This window comes from Typopeltis vanoorti, chromosome 16 (genome assembly GCF_054136105.1).
Source record: "Typopeltis vanoorti isolate ZY-2024b chromosome 16, IOZ_Tvanoo_1.0, whole genome shotgun sequence".
In the NCBI taxonomy this organism is placed as follows: domain Eukaryota; kingdom Metazoa; phylum Arthropoda; class Arachnida; order Uropygi; family Thelyphonidae; genus Typopeltis; species Typopeltis vanoorti.
Window position 1 is genome coordinate 40,435,996 of NC_143564.1, and position 24,358 is coordinate 40,460,353.

Here is a 24,358-nt window from a genome sequence, read left to right on the forward strand (position 1 = left end):
CATCCAACTTTGTCTTCAGTGGTGCAAGGAAAGTGTACAGGACGTGGAAGATTGCAATGCTATATTATGGAGTGCCGAATCACACTACACCCTCTAGTGAGGAGATGGATGTGTGTGGGTGGTGTGGATGCCTGGTGAATGTCTCTTATCAAAGTGCATAACACCAACTGTGAAATTCAGAGATAGTGGTGTGATGTTATGGTCTTGATTTTCATAGTTTGGCATCACACCTCTGTTTGTGGTGACACAAAAACACTGAAATCTGAGAGGTTTCTGAACATTCCAAACAATGTAATGCTTCCTACTTTGTGGTGTTTCACAAAGCAAGACAACATACTGTGTCATAAGGCTGCAGCTGTAACTGTGAGGTTTGTGGACATGAACATCACAAAACTTGACTGGCATCCAAAGAGAACTAATCTCAACTCTATTGAACATCTGTGAGATAAACTGGAGTGTCGAATGTGGTCAAGGGACATCTGCCCCACAATAGTCTAGGACCTCATTACATGCCTACAGGAAGAATGGTCCAAAATTTCCATTGATTGCATGCTTGTGGAAAGTATGCTCCAAAGAAAAGATCATGATAGATTTGATTCTATTTGCTGACTAGAGAAAACTCTTAACTAAGCCTTTTTTTCAGGTAGTATCTGGAAAAATCTACCATAAAACCCATAGATAATAAAGAACAATACAATCATCAGTGTTTAAGAATCATGAGATAACAGCAGTTGTTTGCTATACTCTCTCTCTTTCTCTCCCAAAAGCCTTGGTTCATTGATAGCTTGAGCTCACTATCAACAAAGGCTGAAGGATAGAGACTGGCTGCTCACCCGCCTGCTCTTTTTGGGGAGGAATAGGCAGAGGAGGATTATTGAATCAACACACGACGCTTGTAATTGTGCTATATGCATACTCTATATTTTGCTAGCCTAGTTAGCTGAGTGGATAAAATCTCTGTTCCCCAACCATTGTCACAGATTTGAAATCCATTGCATCCATGGATGTCTGTGAATGTCTTTAGGTGGAAGATGAATGCCTCTGATACTGTTGTCTTTTGAGTTTATATCCTATTCTGTCAGTAATTTAGAACCTGCATTTTTGTAATGACAGTTTTCCTGTTAATTAATCTCATGCCGTGATTCTTATTTAATATATTGCATACTAAATCCTAACTATGACAACTAATAATATTCTCTGTATGTCTCAATTCAGATTTTCCATTTAACAATACTTAGTGAATTAGAAGAGATGAGAGAGTTATAATGAAGTCCCATTTTTGAGAATGGAGACAGTGTGATATGGAATGCAGGTACTTTCTTATGTTGCCTGCCTTCTTACTATAGACTTTGTATGAGAATTTATTCTGGTTGGAAACTGTCACTAATATATCCAAGTATATTCATTTGGCATCAAAAGCCTGGAGAAATTACTTCTTGGTATGAGACTTAATGAATGCAGAGAGTAAGGGAAATTAGATCATTGATTGGGTAGAAGAGAAATCTCATGATAAGAAAGAAGAGGAATTTATTGAAATGAAACAGAGAGTAAGGGAAATTAGATCATCAAGGGAGGAATGGAAAAAGTGTGTGTGTGAAAGTTCAGCTATGGTATGCAAATGTTTGAAGACATTCATATGTATGTGGCAAAGGGGTGGAAAAATATGCTTTAGGTTTGGACGTTTTAAGTATGTCTGAGGAGGGAAAAGAGAAAATTCCAGAACAAGACCAAATAGATTGCATATCTAATTATAAGAATAGGCTGGGTGGTAATTTACTATGTCTGTACACAAATGCCAGGATCATTAGAAACAAAGGGGTTGAGTTCATTGCTTTATTGAATACGATATGGCCTAAGATTGTTGGCATTAGTGAAACCTGGCTATCAGAATCAGATATGGTAAGTAGGATCAAGTGTAATGGGTATACCATTTTTAGGAATGACAGAAGAGATAGGAGAGGAGGAGTGTCACTAATGATATTAGATGACTTAAGTCCAGTTAGGGTAGAAACACAAGAAAACAATGATGGTAACAATGTCCCATGTAGCAGTGAGTTTGAGTCTATCTGGTGTGAAGTGGTGGTTAAGAGAATGAAATATATGGTGGGATGTTGCTACAGACCTGGTGGCTCAGTTGCAGGGGACAAAGAAATGCATTGCCAATTTAGCCTTATGGGTACCAAACAAATGATCATTATGGGTGACTTTAATTTTCCAAACATTGATTGGGTAGAAGAGAAATCTCATGATAAGAAAGAAGAGGAATTTATTGAAATATTGTGAGACAACTTTATCAAGCAGCATGTGAAGGAAGGAACTCAAATTCAAAGTGTTGGATTTGCTTATGGCGTCAGAAGGGGTCTCTATCAAGAATATGACTATTTTACCACCAATTGGTGACAGTGATCATGTGTACTTTCTTGGGAAGTATCTAATTGTATTGATGCTCCAATTAAAACAGGTTACATACTGAACTACAAAGCTGGAAATTATGATCAACTTAAGAAAATACTATCTTTGGTCCCATGGTATCAGTTAATAAATGGGAAAAATGTCAGCAATATGTGGAATCTTTGAAAAAGTGCTTAAATGAGGTGGTATCTGAATGTATTCCTAGTATTCGAAGAATAAATAGGTTGGTTGTGAAATTGATGTCCAACCTTATAAAGCAAGAGTGTCAAAGTGGCGGCCCCTGATGCCTCAAGGAAATATACAAAAAAAAAAAAAAAAAAAAAAAAAGGATGGTTGCTTTTTATAATAAAACAGAAATATCGATTTTAAACATTCGATTTATTCGTTTTCGTACATTTATAGTTACAATATGGATGCAACAATTTGCTATAATATTATTATTATTATTACATAACACCTCCAGGGAGTCCAAAAAGACTCATCGAGGGAGGGCACCTACTCTACAACTCTCTGTCTCCACCATTCAATCCACCAACTACAAAGAACCGCAACTATCATCATCATCTCCAACAATGCCATCTACCGCCCAACATCACCACTAGTATTTTCACAGACAATCACAAACATCCATGTCCACATCAGGATTCGAACCTGCAGCCTTTTGGCTGGAGAGCGGATACGCTGACCACTCGGCCAACCAGGCTGTCATAAAAATTTATATTGCAATTTCAATGTTAGATCCAATCCTGATCATTATAGCATGCTGTGGATAGCGCACTGAAAAAATTGAATTCTATTGGCTAGCAGCTGTTCATGTGACATGCAGCATATGTACCCATCGAATCCAGACTATGCGAGTTTATAATTGCATGCTACAGTCAATCAGCGACTCTGAAGTATGCCAGTGCACCGAACACAAATAAATTTAGCTTTGATAATGTAGTAATTATATAAATACATTTTTTATAAAAATTGTTATTAATAATATATTTATTCATCAGACAATGTCGCTTTCTAAGACAACAAGAAAAAGAAAAATGGGAATTGAATTATTTCTGCACTGAAACAAAGGACAAAATTGTGTGATTGTTTGTAACGAAACAGTTAGTGTCACCAAAGAATATCATATAAAAAGGCACTACGATAAAATTCACAAAGAACAATATTCACACTTTGAGGGTAAACTGAGAGAAGAAAAATTAAAAAGTATGAAGAATTCACTTCAAAGTCAACAAGTATTTTCAAAAATTATGAAAGACAATGAATCAGCAGTAAGAGCCAGTTATGAAATCAGCTATTTATTGGCAAAATATTCCAAACCTTTTAGTGATGATTCCTTGGTTAAGGAGTGTATGATAAAAGCAGTGGAAAATATCTGTCCCAAAAATGTGCAAGTATTTCGCAATATTTCTTTGTCTAGAAATACTGTGATAGAAAGAATAGCCGAAATGGCAGATAATCTGTGTGACCAGTTGCAAGAAATATCTGCAAACGTACAGTGCTTTTCAATTGCACTTGATGAAAGTTTCGATATTCACGACATGGCTCAAGTTGCTCTGTTTCCTTGGGCTTGCGAAGACAATATGAATATTATTGAAAGGTTCTTGGAAATGATTCCCATCCATGGAACCACTACAGGGGAAGACATTCATGATGTCATGTGGAGTATTTTGGAAAAATACCAACTTTCTCTGAACAGGCTTGTAGCTGTGACAACTGATGGTGCTCCAGCAATGATGAGCAAAAATAAAGGTTTTGTACAAAGACTTGCAGCAAAGTTAAAGGGAATGTATCCAGACATTCCAAAACTGCAATCTTTCCACTGCATTATTTATCAGCAAGTCCTGTGCCCCAAAGTATTGGATTTGAGCAGCGTACTCAAGCCTGTGAACTTCATCCGATCCAGAGGCCTCAATCACTGACAGTTTGCACAATTTCTTAAAGACTCGGAGAGTGAATTTGAGGGGCTATCTTATTACATAGAGATTCATTGGTTATCTTGTCATAAGGTTCTAAAAAGCTTTTTTTTTTTTTTACTTTTAGATGAGATAAAAATTGTTCCTAGAAATTAAAAATCATGATGTTGCATTTCCTAATTGATATTAGAGGACATTTGAATGATTTAAATGTCAAACTTCAGGGGAAAGATTAGTTAATAATACATATGTATGATGCACTGGCAAGTTTTAATGTAAATTGGTTTTGTTTCAAAATCATTTAAAAGAGAATATTCTAAATTACTTTCCTATGTGTGAACAGTTGAACAATAAGAATCAAAGTTTTACCTTCTCTCAATATTCTCCCAAACTAGAAAAGATTAAAAAAGAATCTGATAGGTGATTTAAAGATTTTAAGGAGCAAGAAGTTTTTTCACCTTTTACAAGGTCCTTTTTCTTTTAATTTTGAAAAAGCTCCTATTTGTATTAAACTAGAACTTACTGATTTCCAAAATGATTCCATTCTAAAAGAGAAATACCAAGAAGTCGGTGGTCCAAAAATATCTGGAAATAAAAAAGTTTGCAGCAAATATTATGTGAACTTTATGTTCACATAAAGCACCTCTTTATGTGAACAATTATTCTCCTGTATGAAAGGTAATGAAACAGCCCACAGATCAAGACTAACCAACATCAATCTTTCTGCCATAATGAAGGTCCAAATTTTGGCAAGCTGGTTAACAATAAACGTTGTCAAGTGTCAGGGGAAAAAAAAAAAAAATACAACAATTAAATTACTTAAAATTACTATAATTAGATTATATAAGTATATATATTTTTTACCACAAAATATTATCATTGACATTTAAAAAATCCCCCAAAATATAGACATTAAATCCAAATTAGAAGTATTTTATTTCAACAAACACAAAAAATTATGAACTAACAGGAAGATCTGTAAATTTTTTGTGATGGTTATTAATGAGACTATACTTTATAGAATGTATAAATATTTGATTTGTTCAAATAAAATTTAATTTAGGTTTAATTTGGTTTAAATGATATATATTGTAAATATTAATATAATAAAAATATTCTTTATTTTTTTGAGTTGTCATAATTATTATACTATTATTTTATGTGTCTTGTAATGACTTAGAATAAATAAAATTTCATTATTAATTTTCCAGTTTATTTATATTCTTTTACTTCCCTTCGATTCTAATTAGTGCAGCTTTTTTTAGTCAAAAATTTGAGGGAAGGTACGATAGCTGGTTTGGGTGATTTATAGCCTCTCTTGATGAGTCCTTAACTCCCTGGAGGCCTCGGATAATAATAATACAAAAGTATAGGAACTATCTGTCTACTTCTAGCTCAAAAGTAAAAATAGGAACAAAGAAATGAAATTAATGGATGCGAGTTCTACAGCCTAACTGAATGATTTGGTATCAGGAGTCTTGAAAAACTAATAACTAGTATGAGATCTAACACAGGGAGACTAAATTATAATGGGAACAATGGTGAGAATATGTGTGTAAGATTGACAATGACATATGTAACTGTGTTAATGATGGGAATGGGCATTATCATGGAAATGAAATGAACCAGATTTGTAAAAACATCCCACTATGGGTGTGAAAGGAGTAATCATAATGGGGGACCTTAATTATCCAAATACTGTATTGATTGGGCAGCAGTAGAATCTCATGAGAACAAAATGAAAATGCATTTATTCATCTGTTGTGGGACGACTTCCTCAAGCAGCATGTGACAGAAGGAATTCTAGGTCAAAAAGTGTTAGCTTTGATTATAGTGTCAGAGGGTGTTTCAGTTAAAGATGCAACTATGCTGCCTACAGTTGGTGACAGTGAGCATTCGCTACTCACTTGGGAAGTAAGTTTAAATGTTCCATTCAGAAAAGGTTACATGATGAACTAAAAAGCAGAAAATTATGACCATCTGATGGGTATACTGGATACTGTGCAATGGTATCACTATTCATGAAATCAGCCTCAGCCCTTAGGAACGTGCCAAACCTCAAAAAATTTGGATGTATAAGACTGCCCCAAATTTGGGAAACATACACCAGGAGAACTTCAGCCCAAAGGCCAAGAACACCTAATATAGTCTGCCAGGGGCACCATCAGGACTATAGGAAAATGGTAGCTTCCTCGCTTCATTTCTCATTTGGTGTTGTGTAGTACTGGCGTGCACGTGTCTTTATCTTAAGTTCCCATGAAGATGGCAATGTGATGCTGCCGAAATATTGGAAAGTATATATTAAAGTTTGATTTAATTTATATTTCTAGTATACGCTATCAGTATACTGTATTTAATAAGTATTTAATAATCAGTTATAAAGTAATTAAATACTTTCTTTTAGGGTTACACGGTAATCAGCATTCATTTAAAAAATTTTATGGAATTTACAACCGTGTTAAAAAACTTTTTTTTTTATCTCGACGTTTCGATCTTCACATCAAGATCATCATCTGGAGCGTACATAAGTATACAGAACAAGCTGAGTTACATCACCAAACCTTTTATTCACCAGAGGTCACGCCAGTAGAATAACGTGATCAAATCATTGTTTCTCTAGCTTACAGTTAATGATGTAACTCAGCTTGTTCTGTATACTTATGTACGCTCCAGATGATGATCTTGATGTGCAGATCGAAATGTCGGGATAATAAAAAAGTTTTTTTAACACGGTTGTAAATTCCATAAAATTTTTTAAAAGAAAAATAATTAAATACTTGAATAAAGAAACGAAAGAAAAGATAAAAATACAAACAACAGATTTAGAAAAATGGGCGACCTATTTCCAAAATCTCTGGACAGATGAGAACAATGAAATAAAATTTTATGAAAAACTCCTAACTCTTGGAAAAAGCACTGTTATCCCAATCTATAAAAAAAATAAAGATGATTGCAATAACTACAGGCGAATTAGTCTGCTAAAGACAGGATATAAAATACATGCAGGAATATTAAAAGAGAAGCTAAACCATATTGTAGAGGACAAACTACTTATTTATTCTTATGGCAAAAGGAATTCAAAGCAACTACAGGTCAATGTCCAGTCCAGAAAGCCAATCCAGGGTCTCATCCATGGATGTCCTGGAGGCCCACACCATGAAACTGGTGCCTTGGGCAGTTATTCACAATATAAGTGATCATCTGGGCCACAGGGAAACAGTCACAATAAGGGTGGTCTGACAGTCTCCATTTATGTAGAAGGTAGCCACATCTGCCCTGGTTAGTTCTGATCCTGTTGATAGATGACCAAATCTTCCTAGGAAGAGCAAAACCATGTTGCAGAGCACAGGGATCTTCAACCAGGAAGCCATTGTTGGAAGATTCTTAGACCAGTGTTCTCTCCACGTCAGGTGTTGATGGCAGGGCAGCTGAAGAGAGTTCGTCCATGGACCAGAAAGGGTTTCTTGATTTTAGCCAAGGCTAGGTGGATTTATGAGAGTGCATATTACTCATTACTTTATTAAATTCTTTAATCGAGGCTTGTCTTTTCCATATATTTGGTGGAGCAATGTTAGATAGGACAGGCAGCCAGGGGGGGAGGGATGCTTCTCAGTGTCCCACTAATTGTGCACATGGAAAGTTTAGCTGGGTGTCTATAATGTAAGTGTGTGTGTGCACTTCTTTCCCAGAAAGGGGTACAATATTCTGCTGCACCACAACCCCAGGTTGACCCAGCAAGCCTTGAAATGAAATTATTTCTCATTTTAATTTTGGTGGACAGGTTGGTGATGTGCCTTTTTATAGGTTAGGCTGTCCAGGCTAGCTCCAAGGTATTTCAGGTGAGGCTCGTGTTCTACCACTTTGCCACAGAAAGAGAGGTGGAGGTGTCGATTTGCCTCTGCATTGTTCAGGTGGAATGTTGTGGACACAGTTTTTATTGGATTTGGCCTTAGGAAGAGTACTGCTTCAAGTACTCTTCCAGGATGTTTAGGTCTGTGTTCAAGGTTGTTTCCGGGCTGGCAAAGGAGGTAAATTGTTGTAGGACTAGGTCATCGGTGTATGTACATTTATTTGAGCTGGTATGTGGTAAGTCAGACATGTAGATGTTGAAGAGTCAAGGGGCTAACACAGAGTCCCGTGGGAAACTGTTGGGAAGGAATCTGGCCATGCTCTTTTTTCCACCATATAATATTGCCTAGCTTTAGGAGGTCACTGATCCAGACTGTGTCATGAGCTGAGGTCAATGAAAGTGACTCTGGATTTAAGTTTCTTCTGGAAGCCTGCTTCAATTTGTGTTGTTAGGGCCAGGACCCGGTCACAGCAACTTCTTCCTAATATGAAGCCAGCTTGTTCAATCAGGAGTGCTCTTTCAATGAGTGGTGAAATTCTTTCAAAGAGCTTAAAGGCGGAGCAAAACAAGGAGATAGGTCGTAGATTTTTGACATTTTTTGGGTCTTTCCCTGGTTTGGCCACAGCAATTATTTTGGTTCCTGTCACAGTTCTGGTAGTTTTCCAGTTGTTATAATTTTTGAGAAAAGGGTGGCCAGCCATGTTTGACCTCATTGGCCGAGATGTTTTAGAATCTTGGGGAGGATACCATACACTCCTGCAGCCTTGCCATCCTTGGTGAGTTTTAAAGCTTCCTGTAACTCTTCCAGAGATACTGGGCACACAAGTTCAGGAAGATCTGGGCCCCCATCTTCAGATTTTTTCTGATAGAAGATTGCACAGTTATTTTCCTGGTAGAGCTGGGACATATCTCGGAGGTTTTCAATAAATTATTACTCATACAGGAGTCACCTCTGGTGCTTTGTATGTTGTTGATTCTACCCCCCCCCCCCCCAATATTGTCACACGTGACCAGCTTTTCTGGCTAGATTTGATATAGTCAAGTTCATGGATGGTTGAGATCCATCTGTCCTTTCTGTTTTTGTTGAGCATTGCTATGAGCCCCTTAGTAATAGGTGGGTCTTCAGCTTCTTCATATTTGGCTAAAAGTTCCTCAGTTTCCTTACTCCAGCATCGGATGTATTGTTTTGTAGCCTCTAGGAATAGAAGCTTTGGCTGCAGTTTTGATTAGTTTAATAAATCTAGGATAGCAATTAGGGGTGGGTGGGTGGCACTGCTGTAATGATTTGCTCAATTTGTTTCTCAAATACGTTCCAGATGGATCTGTGAAGGTTCCATCTAGAGATTAGTGTTCCACTGATGATTGGGATTGATGTGCCTGTCTCTATTAGTGTAGGACAATGCTAGCTGTTAGGGAATCTATTGAGGATTGTTCTGGTTGTTGGCAGAGTGGTCATCAGAGTTTTTAGAGACTATGTACAGATCTGGGGTGTAGGTCCTGTTCCATCTGGCTGAGTGAAGAGTGCCTTCTTGCTTAGTCGTAGATCAAATATAGGTTATATGTATCCATCCAGTTAACTAGATTATCACCATCTTGGTTGTTAGAGGAATAGCACCACACAGTGTGATGAGAGTTGAAACCAACATGGATAGCAGGGTGAAGTTGTGGCCAGTCCTGCTGGTCAGGCCAAGATTGCGATGGCAGTTTGTAGACATTGTAGATGGTGGTATTTTGAATTTTAATTCTTGTGGAGTATTCTGTTTCAGGCACACATTGGGTTATGTCCTCGAGACCAGGCCATGCTTGGGATGGCAGTTATAAGACACAAGAATTAGGCCCGGGATGAGAGTTGTGTCAGGCACATGGGTTTCCTGTAGAGCCAAGGACATCGTCATTTGCAAAATAGCCAAAGACAAAATGGTTTCCTAAAAGGCCGATCCTGCATAGATCCAATTTTTACTCTAAAATTATTAATAGAAAAGAGAAGAGAATTTCAAAAGGAAATACACGCACCCTTTATTGATTATGATAAAGCCTTTGACAAAAATTGTTTAAAATATTAACTGATTTAAATATACTAAACCAACTTTTATAATCCATTCAAGAAATATATACAGGAAATAAAATAGCAGTTAAATTAGAACACATCTGAGAATGGAGAGATATAACAAGAGGAGTATGACAAGGATGTACCCTCTGACCTCTGCTTTTCAATATAAATAAAATTATAACAATCTGGAAACAGTATAGCCCATTTGGTATACAAATAACCCTATAAATGAAGACAGATACACTATTATTTGCAGATGATTAAATAGTATTAGCTACATCAGAAGATGATTTACAAAGATCATTAAAATCATTAAATGATATCTCAAAACAATATAATAGGACAATATCGAAAGAAAAAACAAAAATAATGGCATTCAAAGGAGAAAACCCAATAAGAAGTAAAATAGTGATAGATAAATAAAATACTAGAACAAATAAATACTTTCAAATACTTGCGAAGTAATTTATCATAGAAACACTAAAATATCAAACTTTGTCAAAGTAAATGGAATAATAAATAATATATTTAAGCCATCCCTAGTACACAAACACACCAGAATCAGACTATATAATGTCTTGTCAAAACCAACTCTACTATACGGAAAAGAAACATGGACCATAAAAAGGAAGAATGAAAAACGAATTCAAACGGCAGAAATGAAATTTCTCAGAAAAACAGCTGGACATACCAAGTAGTACCATAAAACAAATGAAGAAATTTTACAATCCCTGAATATAAAACCCATTAATTACTACATAAGACAGTATAAACAAAAATGGATAGAACATTTAAATCGAATGGACAACAACAGACTACTGAAAATATTATACAGATATAAGTGGAAAAAGAAGAATCTGAAGACCAAGAAAGAGATGGCATGAGACCGAAACAGGCCACCTGGCCTAAAATCCATATTAGGAAGAAGATCTTTCCATGCGAAGTAACCCAATGTAATTGCAAATTCGAACAATTCCACTATGTCCGGTGGAAATTTTTGAGTTAATTCTGTTGTTTCTTTGTGAAGGATATTAGTGAAGAGAGAGAGAGAGAGAGAATGTCAAAGCTTACTAACATGTCTGCGTCTGCAGTTTAATGTCTTTTATCCTTGTATGAAATTATACAGAATTTTTTATCAAAGAGGTCGAGTGGCCAGTGAGGGGAAGAGAAGGTTAGACAGGAATCTTGATATTTTATATGTGGGACTGCCTACAGAATCCACTATGTCTGAGTGGACAGTTACTTTTATGTAATTTTGGTGAACCATATATTCTGGGAGATCTTGCATGGTATTTCTGAGTCTTTTGATGGTTTCTTGATCTATGGATGTTGTTTCATCCAGTAACTGATTGAGTTTTTTGAGCTGACTTTTGGTAGATCATTAAACAGCAAATTCATTTTTTGATCATATGGTTTAGCATCTAAGACTACAGTGGTATTGCCTTTGTCACCTTTGGCGATAACTATATTATTATTATGTTTTAGTGAATTCAAGGCTTTTAATTCTGCTGGTGGAATATTCAATTCTTATGGTTGGGCATCATAAATCACTTTGGCTATTTCAAAACATAGTCTATTAGCTTCAATACTAGACAAATGATGACTAGTGCTCTTTTCAATGTCATATATGAAATCTAGATATGCAATACTTTTGGATGAAATCACAAACTTCTAACCAAGTGCTAGTACAGTTAGCTCATCTTCAATTAGAGGCTTGTCAGATAAGTTAACAATCCTTTTGTCAGCAGGTAATTTAGTTGTATTTTTCTTAAATCATTCTAGTAATGTTATGTATTTTTATCGAGATTTATGATACTTTTTTCAAATACTTTAGTGCCTGCATTTTTTGAAATATTAATAACCATGTGTAGCAAGTGTTGATTTAATGTATTTGATAGATCAGATTCCAATTCTGTTGTTTTTATAATATTTAATGCCAGTTCCCTTTTTTGAAACTTGTAACTGATTTAGCAACAAGGAATGGCTAGCTTTTTGATAAATTTTATGAGCACCCGGCAATTTAATGATTTCCTTTAACTTAATGAACATGGGAATTAGTTTATCGCGTCTGCACTTCAAGGGAGTCGACAGCATAGAAGAGCAACTTATTAGGAAAGCTTCGATTGAAACAGGGTAAGCTGCATGCCAGAATCTCATTTTTAAAGAAGATCTACACAAATTCTTGTACGAGAAGACATAAGAAATAAGAAAAGCCTCACTGACTATGTTATTATTGATAGCAATATCTTCATGTTGGTTCAGGATACAAGAGTGCATACAGGATTTTGAAATTGAAATGTGACTATCACTGTTTTTAAGTAGGATAAAAATGAGTATCACATTGAAAAGAATAATATGCAAGAAAGTTTTTAAAAAAATTAAAGTTAGCAGCTTTTTACAAGTAAACTTCAGACTCAATTATACAAACGTTACTAAAAAAAAAAAAATGAAGCAATTCAAAAACAAGAACCAAACATTGGAGTTTCAGTGGCAAACTCTAAAAAGAACACTGAGTGATTAAGCTAGGAAAGCATGTGCCTGCAAGGGCAGAAAAATAAGAACACCGTGATGGACACAGGAAGTTAAAGAAGCAGCCAGGAAAATTATAAAGCACACCAAATAAGTTGACAGCTGCTCTAAAAGAATATAGATAAAAATATAAGAGAGCTAAACTATTCGTAAGAGTAGCTAAACAAAAATCATGGGAAGACTTTCGTAAGAATATAGGAGATAAATAACAGGAAGATGGCAAAATGTTTTGGAGGCTATTAAAAAAGCATAGAAATAGAAGAAAGAGTATTGTAAAAGGAATCAAAAATGATAAAGGAGACGTGAAAATTGAAGATCTGTATTTAAGTTTTGTAGATCTGGAAAAGGCATATGACAAGGTGCCAAGAGAGAAGGTATTCCACATGCTACAGTTATATGATGTTAATAGAGCATTATATCAAGCAATACTTAGTCTTTATTTGAGTTGTAGGTCAGCAGTTAGAATTGAAGGAAGTACAGGAAGATGGTTTAATGTTAAATCTGGTGTCAGACAAGGATGTGCATTATGAAAGAAAGTGGTATTAAAGCTGATATCAAAATTGGAGATGTTAACCTCAGTCATATCCTGTACACCCCTTGAGGGTACATGGCAGGAATTTGATGATGATGTGTTTTGTGTTTATAAACTCGTAAATGTGAATTACATAGGATAGTTGGTGAACCTTTAACTAAAGCAAAAGTTCCACTTTTGCACCTTATTGGGAAACATACAACTTTGAAGATCTGGTATAATGTATTTTGATCTTATCAATAAATTTGTTGACTGTTATTTACATTCTTGAGATGCAGCTTTATATAAAATGATTTTATAAACAATGGAACTGAGTTTACTATAACATATGGAATCTAAATAAAGAATGCTATCTTAAGCGTTTCCAATTTTGGGAGATAATCTTGTTAAACAACCCCACACAGTTTTTTTTTTTTTTTAAAACATGGAATTACAATATACTTATTCCTACTGGAATTTAATGATACCTCTGCGATATCCTTTTGCATTGAAACATGCAATCTGTAATTTGTAAACTTTTTTTAATGTTACTCCTGCCCATGTAAGGTCAGGCACCTATAGTACATTAGTACCATGGATGGAGAAAATGTTTTTTTTTTTTTTTTTTTTTTTTTTTTTTTTTTTTTTTTTTTTTTGTTACATAGTCCAGAAATACCACTCTAAAGACAATAAAAATCCATTCACATGAAAATTCACCAAAAAACGTGAAATTGGCACGGCATGTATATTGCCAAATGTGTAACAATGTGCCTGCCCACCTGAAAGATACACAACAAGTGAGAAATGTAGCTTGGCACGAGGGTTAAGACGATATAATGTTGAAGATTTAATGGATTTTTTACAACACTCAGAAAGGATTAAAAAGAATTTAATACTTCCTATATTTCGTCCTAGTCACTAGGACATCTACGGGGATTACAAAAATAACTAATGTAACATAACACAAATATCATACAATGCTAAGCCCAACCACGTGGGTGACACTAAAGTCCTATCTAGATGGAGTGCCCTCTAAGGACGGTTGTAGGTGGCCTGGAATATAAAGTAGGATCTCTGGTGATGAGTGTTTCCAAAATTTTCGGAAGCTTAATGCAATCGTATTTATTAAGATTTGGTTGATTTCTAAGAGCTGCTGCTGCTTCTAAGAATAGTCTCTCTTTCTTGAATTTGCTGTGATGGAGCATGGTGGTTTTCTTCCATGATACTCTGTGGGTGGTGTCCAAGACATGGTCAGCCAAGCCTGAATGACCATAGTTGTGTATACAGATGTAAGACTTGTGTTCCTCTAGGCGGATGGATGCTGATCTGCCTATCTGTCCAAAGTACGCCAGCTTACAGGAACAGGGTACTTTGTAAACTCCAGGCAGAGAGAGAGAGAGAGGAGGGAGCTGATCTTTTGTAGAACGGATAAGGGTAGCAAGTTTGCAGTGCTACCCTTATCCGTTCGGATAAGGGTAGCACCGCAAACTTGCCTTCCGTGTATAGAGGATAAGGGATAACGGTAGCACCACAAACTTGCTACCCTTATCTGTTCTACAAAAGATCAGCTCCCTCCTCTCTCTCTCTCTCTGCCTGGAGTTTACAAAGTACCCTGTTCCTGTAAGCTGGCGTACTTTGGACAGACAGGCAGATCAGCATCCATCCGCCTAGAGGAACACAAGTCTTACATCTGTAAACACAACTATGGTCATTCAGGCTTGGCTGACCATGTCTTGGACACCACCCACAGAGTATCATGGAAGAAAACCACCATGCTCCATCACAGCAAATTCAAGAAAGAGAGACTATTCTTAGAAGCAGCAGCAGCTCTTAGAAATCAACCAAATCTTAATAAATACGATTGCATTAAGCTTCCGAAAATTTGGGAAACACTCATCACCAGAGATCCTACTTTATATTCCAGGCCACCTACAACCGCCCTTAGAGGGCGCTCCACCTAGATAGGACTTTAGTGTCACCCACGTGGTTGGGCTTAGCATTGTATGATATTTGTGTTATGTTACATTAGTTATTTTTGTAATCCCCGTAGATGTCCTAGTGACTAGGACGAAATATAGGAAGTATTAAATTCTTTTTAATCCTTTCTGAGTGTTGTAAAAAATCCATTAAACCTCCAACATTATGTCTTCACAGCACTTAAGCCTCTATACACGGAAGGTTAAGATGATAAATGATTCAAATGCTGGCAGTGTAGAAGGAAGAGTTTCAAGTTTTTTGATGTGTGGTGCAAGTTTGGAGAAAGAATGAATCTTTACAAGATGGACAGCATGCACTTGTGAATAGGTTTGGTATAAGAAGTTTGGAGAAATTATTTATTGATAGTGAGACATGATATGGAGAGTCATGGAAACTAGATACTGATGGGAGGAATCGTGAAATCTATGAATTAGACTAAGTAATGCAACTGTGTTAATGTTCTGTACATATTAAATCAAGGAGATAATTAGGATGAAAGCATGATTGTGTGCTTATCTGGTTTGGACTTATTAAACATATAAAAGAATGTCTACATAAATGAAGTATTAGATATGAAAAAGATCTGAAGGTTGTCCAAACTGGGTCAATGTAGAGTAGAGGCAAGTATACAAAAAAAAAAAAAAAAAAAAAAAAAAAAAAAAATATATATATATATATATATATATACACACACATACATATATATATACATATAAAATAACACAGTGAACTATAATGTCTGTATCAGTGGCGCACTCAAGATTTAATCTTGGGGGGGGCCAAGTTGAGTAGGCGATTTGAGAATACACACTACGCATTGCATATGAGCTATGACTGAGCATCTGCAGTGATCGCCAATACATGATATCCGTGATCTCCTCTGGCTCAGGCAAACGAAGTAGCGCTCAAGCACTACTTCATTCACCTTGCGTTCACAGCGGCCAGGATTCCCGAGAGCTATAGGGTATTCCCACCTTATGTGACCGCTAATTCATAAGTAGCATAGAAATAGAAGACATGACACAACATAAATTAAAAAAAAAAAAAAAAAAATGATTTTTGGGAATATTCCTAGTGTTTTTTTTTTTTTTTGCGGGGGGGGGGGGTTGGACTCTTGGCCCCCTCCCTGGGTGTGCCAATGGTCTGTATACAAGCAAGTGCTAAGAGTATCAGAAACAACAGGTTTGAATTTGTTGCCTTGGTGGCCACAGACTGTTGAGAAAGACATGGTTCTAAGAGGCAGGTGTCATAACTGGTTAGTGCAAAGGTACAGATTTTTTAGGAATGACACAAGATAAGAGAGGAGTGCTGCTAATGACACTAGATGATCTGGGTTCACGGACAATTCATTACGGAGAAAATTAATCATGGGAACTATTCGCTGAGAACATTATTCGCTAGAAAATTGAAATGATATTGCATTGATACTAATATATAAAAAGTAAATGCAGTGCAAGATAAATGTCACAAAATATAATTTTTTTTATGTATTTATGTATTATTTGTTTAGATTTAATTAGATTTTCATAATATTTTAATTCAATTTAACCTGGTTAGGAAATCCTGCTCAAATTCCATGACCAAACATAGAAACCACTCAAGCCACTTCAAGCCTCCAATAAGCAGAACTGTGGTCTCAAATCAGATGACGAAATTCATCTCTTACCTAAAAACAATTACAAACACGTGCACATTGAGATTTTCGAATCCACAGCTCACTGGTGGAAGCGGGTATGCTATCCAGTTGGTTATTAACGACATGATATTTCTGATTACAGTTTATTTTTGAACATTTCACAACAGAATTAATTACATATTTCACTTTAGGAGCATCTATCTATATATATATTTTTTTTTTTCAGTAAAGAAGACTAAATATAAAATTTAAAATTTCTTAGTGTTATAAAATACTAGTATTGGAGGAAAAGATAAGAACTAGTATTGCATTCACAGATGGCAATTTAGCTTATGCTACTTTTAAAAATGATGATAGGATTTACGTGATTTTATTATCACTTTCTTTATTACAATTACTCAAAAGTGAACCTATGATCTTAAACTAGCTCTGTAAATGATAGAAGTGTAGCGTACAACATGTCTTTCACATGCAAGAAAAGTGGAGTCATTTTCAAAATACATATGTATTCAATAACTGAAACATGTCACCTTCTGAATTAGTTCAGATAAAAAAATATATATATCACACCTGGATGGATTTCTAAATGTGCAGAACAGAAAAATATTGAATGGTTAGTTAGAATAATAAATATTCTTAAATATTTTATTCTCCCTAATAATTATTGTAACTGTTAATAGGAATATGTAAATAGTTAACTATAAATATTAGTTGGATATAAATATTCTTAAATATGGTACTCTTTCTCCCTGACCATCCTGTTCCAGTTCTGTAACAATTAATATTCCATCTACAGAGCTTGTAGTAAAAAGAATAGTAATATATTAACTTTATAGGGAATAAAAATTTTCAGAAAGCTAATTATAATTGAAATATTAAATAATATATAAAATATTTCTGTTATGAGAAATATTTTGGGTGTTTTTTTTTCACATATATCCGTGATGAATTTTCATGCGATTAATTTTCCTGTGATGAATAGTCCCCTAGATGAATTTTCTCTGTGATCAATTGTCCGGACAAGGATGATCTGATTCCAGTTAAGGTAGTAAGCTATGGTTGCCGTATTATAACAACAGTTCATGTGGCAGTAAGTTTGAAGCAGTGTAAGGAGGAGTCTAACAAGATCAAACAGATGGTGGGGTACTGCTACCAACCTAGTGGATAGTGACAGTACACGAGAATTACATTGGTGTCGAAAACTTAAGGACAAACACTATTTCTGAAGATTACAACTGCATATTCAGACGAAACAGCTTGTGACAATTTGTATAACTGATGATTTCGAGTAGAAAATGGATACACATTCAAATTTTCAAATCGTGTGTGAAGGGGTCATGTGGTAGCACTCAACAGAAGAAAAGACAAAAGGCTGCATTAAGCGAATTGTGTTTGAAGGAAGCTCTTTCTGTGAAGGAATAAAATTGAAAACTTGGATGTCCTGTACTGTCTCAAAAGCATCATCTAGGTGATTTCATGCAAGGAATAATAATTGGAAAGCTTGAGGAAGACTGAAGAATTACTGATATTGCCAAAGAGTATGGAATCTCACATAGCATGTATCCAGGCTCTGTGCAGCATTTAAAATCAGTGAAATGTGTTCCTGATGTTTGCTAAGAGGTTGCCCTCACTCTACCATGGAGCAAGAAGACCGATTTTTGGTTATAACAGCAAGATGTAATCAACGCACCACTGCAGGTCAGCTTGCAAGTTAGCTCCATTCAAGCACAGGTACATGGATATCTTGAGTGGAAAGAACTGTGGCAAGATGTCTGTGACAAGTAGGCCTGTTGTCTGCATCCCTATATCTACAGCTCATTGTAGAGCATGTTTCCAGTGGTATCAATAAAAAATGGACAAGACATCAATAGGCTAATGTACCCTTTACAGATGAGTCGTTTTAGTCTTTCCTCCGATTCTATATGGCAGTTGATCTGGCATGAAATTGATACTGCTTACAATCACAAGAATGCTCTTGAAAGGAATAGATATGGCAGTGTTGGGGTCATGGCATGAGGAGGCATTATACTTAATGGACGAGCTGAGCTACAAGTGCTGGAAAAAGGGACTATGACTAGTGAATGATATTGCAATGAGTTCTTCAATGGCATGTTCAATTGTTCCATGGTGCTGTAGGCGAAGAATTTCTTTTTATGGGTGACAATGCCACATCACATTGCACACGATCAATGGAGGTACTTCTGGAGACTGAGAATATTAATCGAACTGAGTAGCCAGCATGCTCGCCATATCTTAATCTCATAGACCATGTTTGGAATGTTATAGTGGGAACATTGCTGCTGAAAATTCCCATTCAGAAAACAGATAAGGCCTTATCCTTGCTCTGAAGTAGGAATGGGCCAGTTTGCCTCAAGAACTCCTGAATCACTTGGTGATAAGCATGGTACGACGTTGTGAGAGCTGCATTGCTTTTCAGGATGGACATATTCCACACTGAAATGTCTCTCATGAACTACGGCCTTTGTAAATTTGTAAATTTTGCCAAAAATGTACTGCAATTTATAACACATTTTTTGTTTAATATAGTTTAGTAGTATGCTGGCAATAAATTTATGTCCTTACTAATGTGTAAGGTCTTGTACAAAGCAGATCTTCAAACCCACAAACTCACCTTCACTCAAAAAAATATTCCAACTGCACTATCGAGGCAAGGTATAAAACGATAAACAGAAATAATGAACAAATTTAAAAACTTAACCATAAGTAAAATGCTACAAAGGAAAGAGAAAAGACTTTAAGAAAGATGAATCATGTGTGTTATCTGCATCTGAATTAATGGATGAGGTAACTAACTTTAAATGGCACTTCTGACAATTCATGAGACTGAGAACTACAAATATTAGTGTGTGTGTGTGTGTGTATGTGTGTATGTATATATATATATATATATATATATATAAAATTAAGAAAGAAGAAGAGGCAATGTGATTATGCCCATTCATGTTGCTATGTGCAATGGGCATAATCACACACCAAATATAATGGCTTTCAGAATTTAATTGTGTCCTCCCACTGGGCTATATAACTGCAAACAAAGGTGGTCAAGAGTTCATGATTTGTGAATCTTCTGCTTAATAATACTTCACTTCTAATTTTCTTACCTAACAAATGCTTTCCCGTATAGCATCAAGTAGGATATTAATGTGCAGCCATGGGAAAAATAAATAATAATACTGCTAATATTCACATGAAGCATCACTATTCTGGATAATTTGTCAGAGATTACAATTACCAAATAACATATACATATATTATATTCTCAGTTGATTATCTCTTGATATACTAATGAAATTTGAAAAAGCATAATTTTTTACCTGGTCTCCTAGAATTATCTGCTGATTTTTTTGCTTCACCATGACCCCTTGAAATAGCACTTTTACTTTTTCCCTTTGGGTTGTAAGTATCTCTGCTGACCACTGCAGAATATGTAGAAGGATGTCCACTATTACTGCTGACAATGTTACTTGATAAAAGATTTTCTAATGAGGAATGTTGTGTTATAGGCCAAGAACCACTTGCTAAACTATGCAGAGAAAATGCTTCTGTTGGCTGAGTAATATTTGATAAATTATCATCTATTAAAATAAAAAAAAAAGACTGTGTTATCTGATACTTAACAACAACTTCGTTTCAATTAAGTATACAGATACTGTGATGTCCAATTATATGAAAGAAAAAAAATTACAAGGGTGACATAAGTTTTTTGAATTTTTTTTTATATTTTCATGCTTATTATGTGATAAAAATTAATTATTTGTTTCTATATACTAAAGTAATATTCAAGAACTTGTTTTTTCAGACAAAATACTATATGAATTATTTATTTAGTTTAAGTTAGAGTTGACAAAATTATTGAATTTGAAAACTTTACAAGTTTAAGCTTATTTACACTGTAGTCACAGTAATTGGAAACATCAGTGAAGAGAAAGAAAGCCAGAAGGCTGCGAAAAAGAAACTACATTTGGAGATTCAAAAGCAGTTCAAGGCTGGAAGAGATAGTTTTTGCTGGACCTTTGACTATTTCTCTATTTGACAGTTTCTCATGCAAGGCACTGCTTAAAGCTGCCCTTGCAGTTCATTATAATCACTTATAGTTACTTGTATGTTCTTCATGGTCAAATTCTTATATGCCTATCACCTATGAAGTAAAAACTGCATAATTAGCATCACTGACTGGAGGAAGAATGGTCACTTCATTTATAGACAGACTTCCCTATGACTAGATCAAATGCTCTTTTGTACTGTAAATTCTCTTTAACTCATCTTGTATTTCTCCTCCCTCTGCTTTATTTTACTAACTGTTGACATACATGTAATAAGTCCTCCTTGTATCCATAAGATTTATCGCTCTATACAATTCACAGTCCTCTTTAGATGATCTTAGTCTGTATAGTCTGTAGCAGAACTCAATTGTGTATTCTGACCTGTTCCCATAATGCTATGCATTATGGGAAGGGTCACTACCCAGACTAGTTTCGATCTTCATTGAGGTCTCATCAATGCGAACCAGCCAAACAGCCATGAAATCACTACCAGTTTTAGTCATACCACCAACATCAGAGGAAATTCCTCCTCTGGTTGGGTAAAAATTTTTTATGTGAATATCACTCATGAGAGGTTGTAAAAACCTATATTACCTTAGTCCTCCATGTTACTAATGTAATGCATTAGTAACAAAAAACATAGAAAAACTATAAATTAAAGATACCAAGAAATTATATACTTGGTTTAATTCTTTAATCAAGTGTAAGCAAACAAAATTTGAGCCTGAAGTATTTTCAGGACTGTGGCAACTTGTATATAGAAACTAATGACTTCACATCACTTGCCTTAGTATCCCATAATGCAAAGCACATATCCTTGAGGAGATGTATAATGCATAGCATTATGGGAAGGGTCACTACCCAGACCAGTTTCGACCTTTATTGAGGTCTCATCAATGGGAGCCAGACCCAGAGGTGATACAAAGTTTGAAGTAATATTTTCATATGCAAGTAGCCGAAAGGTGTCACACACCTTATTATTAAAATACTCTGGATTAGTAAGAAAGTTGTTGGAAGTTTTTCCTCTGTATCACCTCTGGGTCTGGCTCCCGCTAATGAGACCTCAATAAAGGTCGAAACCGGTCTGGGTAGTGACCCTTCCCATAATGCATAGCATTATACATATCCACAAGGATATGTGCTTTGCATTATGGGATACTAAGGCAAGTGATGTGAAGGCATTAGCTTCTAAATACAAGTTGCCCCAGTCCTGAAAATACTTCAGGCGCAAACTTTGTTTGCTTGCACTTGATAAAGGATAAAACCAAGTATATAATTTTATCTTTAATTTATAGCATAACCAAGTGGGAAAACTTCCAACAACATAGAAAAACAGGAAGACCAAAGTCTAGGTGAATCGATTCAGTCAAAAGTATCTTAGAAAAATGAAATGTTAGATACAACAATACAGGAGTGCTGACAAGTAACAGACTAATATGGAGGAAAATTGTTGATAGAATAATAATAATGCAAAATTAATTATGTAGTGCTATCATAAGAAGTCTGAACATCCCTTTGAGAGTTCATATCAGGAAATTGATGATAATGGTGATATAAAAAGAAAAGATGGAGAAAGCATGTCATGATATGTCCAGTTCTTCTTTATAAGGCCTTTGAACACTTTCTTGGAGAACTAAGATTTGGATAAAGGATGAAAATTTAAAAATGGAATAGGGAATCAATGTTTCCAAATTAATAAAAATGTTTCAATAATGTTTAGATCAGAAGAATGAAAAGAATAATCCAACCAAGGAAATGAAGCATAAAATTCCAAATTCCAAATTGTCATAAAGATCATCTCACTTGGCATTTTTATAATGCTAGGCAGCATACAGCTGAGAATGGCCATATAGGTGTTAAGAAGAAATGAACAATATGTGGTCTGAACTGCCTGGAGGAGATAAACAACATCCATGACAGTATATTGATAATGTTCACTAGCGAGGAAGAGATCTGGAGTGTTTAGAGAAGGGTAAAGGTTATCTGGTAGACAAGTAAACCAACATGTGTAAGATCACTAGATAGTCAATTCCTTCGTATCTTTACCTACTAGATGAGCACGGTGGAAAAGAAAAGTCAGTTCTAGTAGTGAACATCAAAATCTTGTTGTTGCTAGTATGTTGCTAGATGGTAGTTCACACTGGTCCACCATTCCAAATGGTGGACCAGTGTGAACTACCATCATTCCCCAAGCATTCCACATCTATAGATATGCATGGTCAGAGGCCAATTTGCTCGTTTTGAGGGATGAAAAAACCCAAGTTTCCAGGAGGAAAAAATCTTCCACCTCCAAATGAGACACTGACTAATTCACCTTTAGTCAAAATGTCCTGATAAAGATCCCTTGTCATAAATGCAAATCAGACAGGTCTTTCTGACAAAATGACCAGTCTGTTCGTTCCGAGGGATGAAAAATGCAAGTTTCCAGGATAAAAATCCTCCATCTCTACATCAGACTCGCTAACTCACCTTTTGTCAAAAAGGACTGATAAATGGAAATCACACCTAGGGCTTTCCAACCAAAGGGATTTGTCTACACTGACTGACAGAGGTTCCAACATTAAATCTCCAAGGATAATGACTTCACTATTAGGAAAGGTGAACTGGAGAAAATCGACATTTAAAGAAAGTACAGTGGTGCCTCGTACTTCGAACGGCATTTCTAAGTTCGAACTATAGTCCAGGAACTCAGAATCATATAGAGTTAGACAATTTCGGCATGGCATTAGGTATGCTTCTCCCCACTAATTTCGCTCACTCACTTCCCCGTGCCTGTGCAGTGTGCCTGTCTCAGTCCGCTGTCTCTTATTTTGCACAGCCTAGTCATTGAGCGCTACGTTTGTGTAGAGAATTTTTAACTGTTTTTGGCATTTTTTTTATTGCCCATGGCATCCAAGAATGTAGAAAGAACAAAACCTAAAAGAAAAGTTGTAGTATTGACAATTGAGATGAAAAAAATAAATTATCATGAAACACGAAAGCGGTACACGGATCTGGCAATGATGTTTAAAATGTCAAAGTCAACGATCAGTAGCATTCTTAAGAATAAGGAAGCAATAAAAGCAGCAAATGTGGCTAAAGATGTGACAACATTTACCTCCAGGAGATCACATGTTATTGAAGAGATGGAAAAACTCCTTTTAGTGTGGATAAACAAGAAGCGATTACATGGTGATAATGTTATTACTGAGAGAATTATTTGTGAGAAAGCCAAACATCTGCATAGTGAACTTAAGAAACACACACACCTGAGACCAGTACTGAAAATGGGGAGTTTAAAGGAAGTAGAGGCTGGTTTGATATTAAAAAACACCTGGGATTCATAGTGTTGTCATGCACGGAGAGGCTGCGAGTGCAGATGTAGAAGAAGCGAACAATTTGTAAAAACCTTTAAGGAGTACATGGATAGTGAG

The 24,358-nt window shown here is 35.7% G+C and overlaps 1 protein-coding gene across 6 annotated transcripts in view; it reads right to left on the reverse strand.

Moving 5' to 3' along the window:
* The window catches only part of Tmem131 (Transmembrane protein 131), a 704,637-nt gene that overhangs the window by 41,982 nt on the left and 638,297 nt on the right, over positions 1–24,358 (reverse strand). For all 6 annotated transcript variants that reach the window (XM_090406393.1, XM_090406392.1, XM_090406391.1 and 3 more), the window contains one exon: positions 20,217–20,477. In XM_090406393.1, the coding sequence (XP_090262519.1) occupies positions 20,217–20,477 (261 nt within the window). The remainder of the gene's footprint in view (positions 1–20,216; positions 20,478–24,358) is intronic.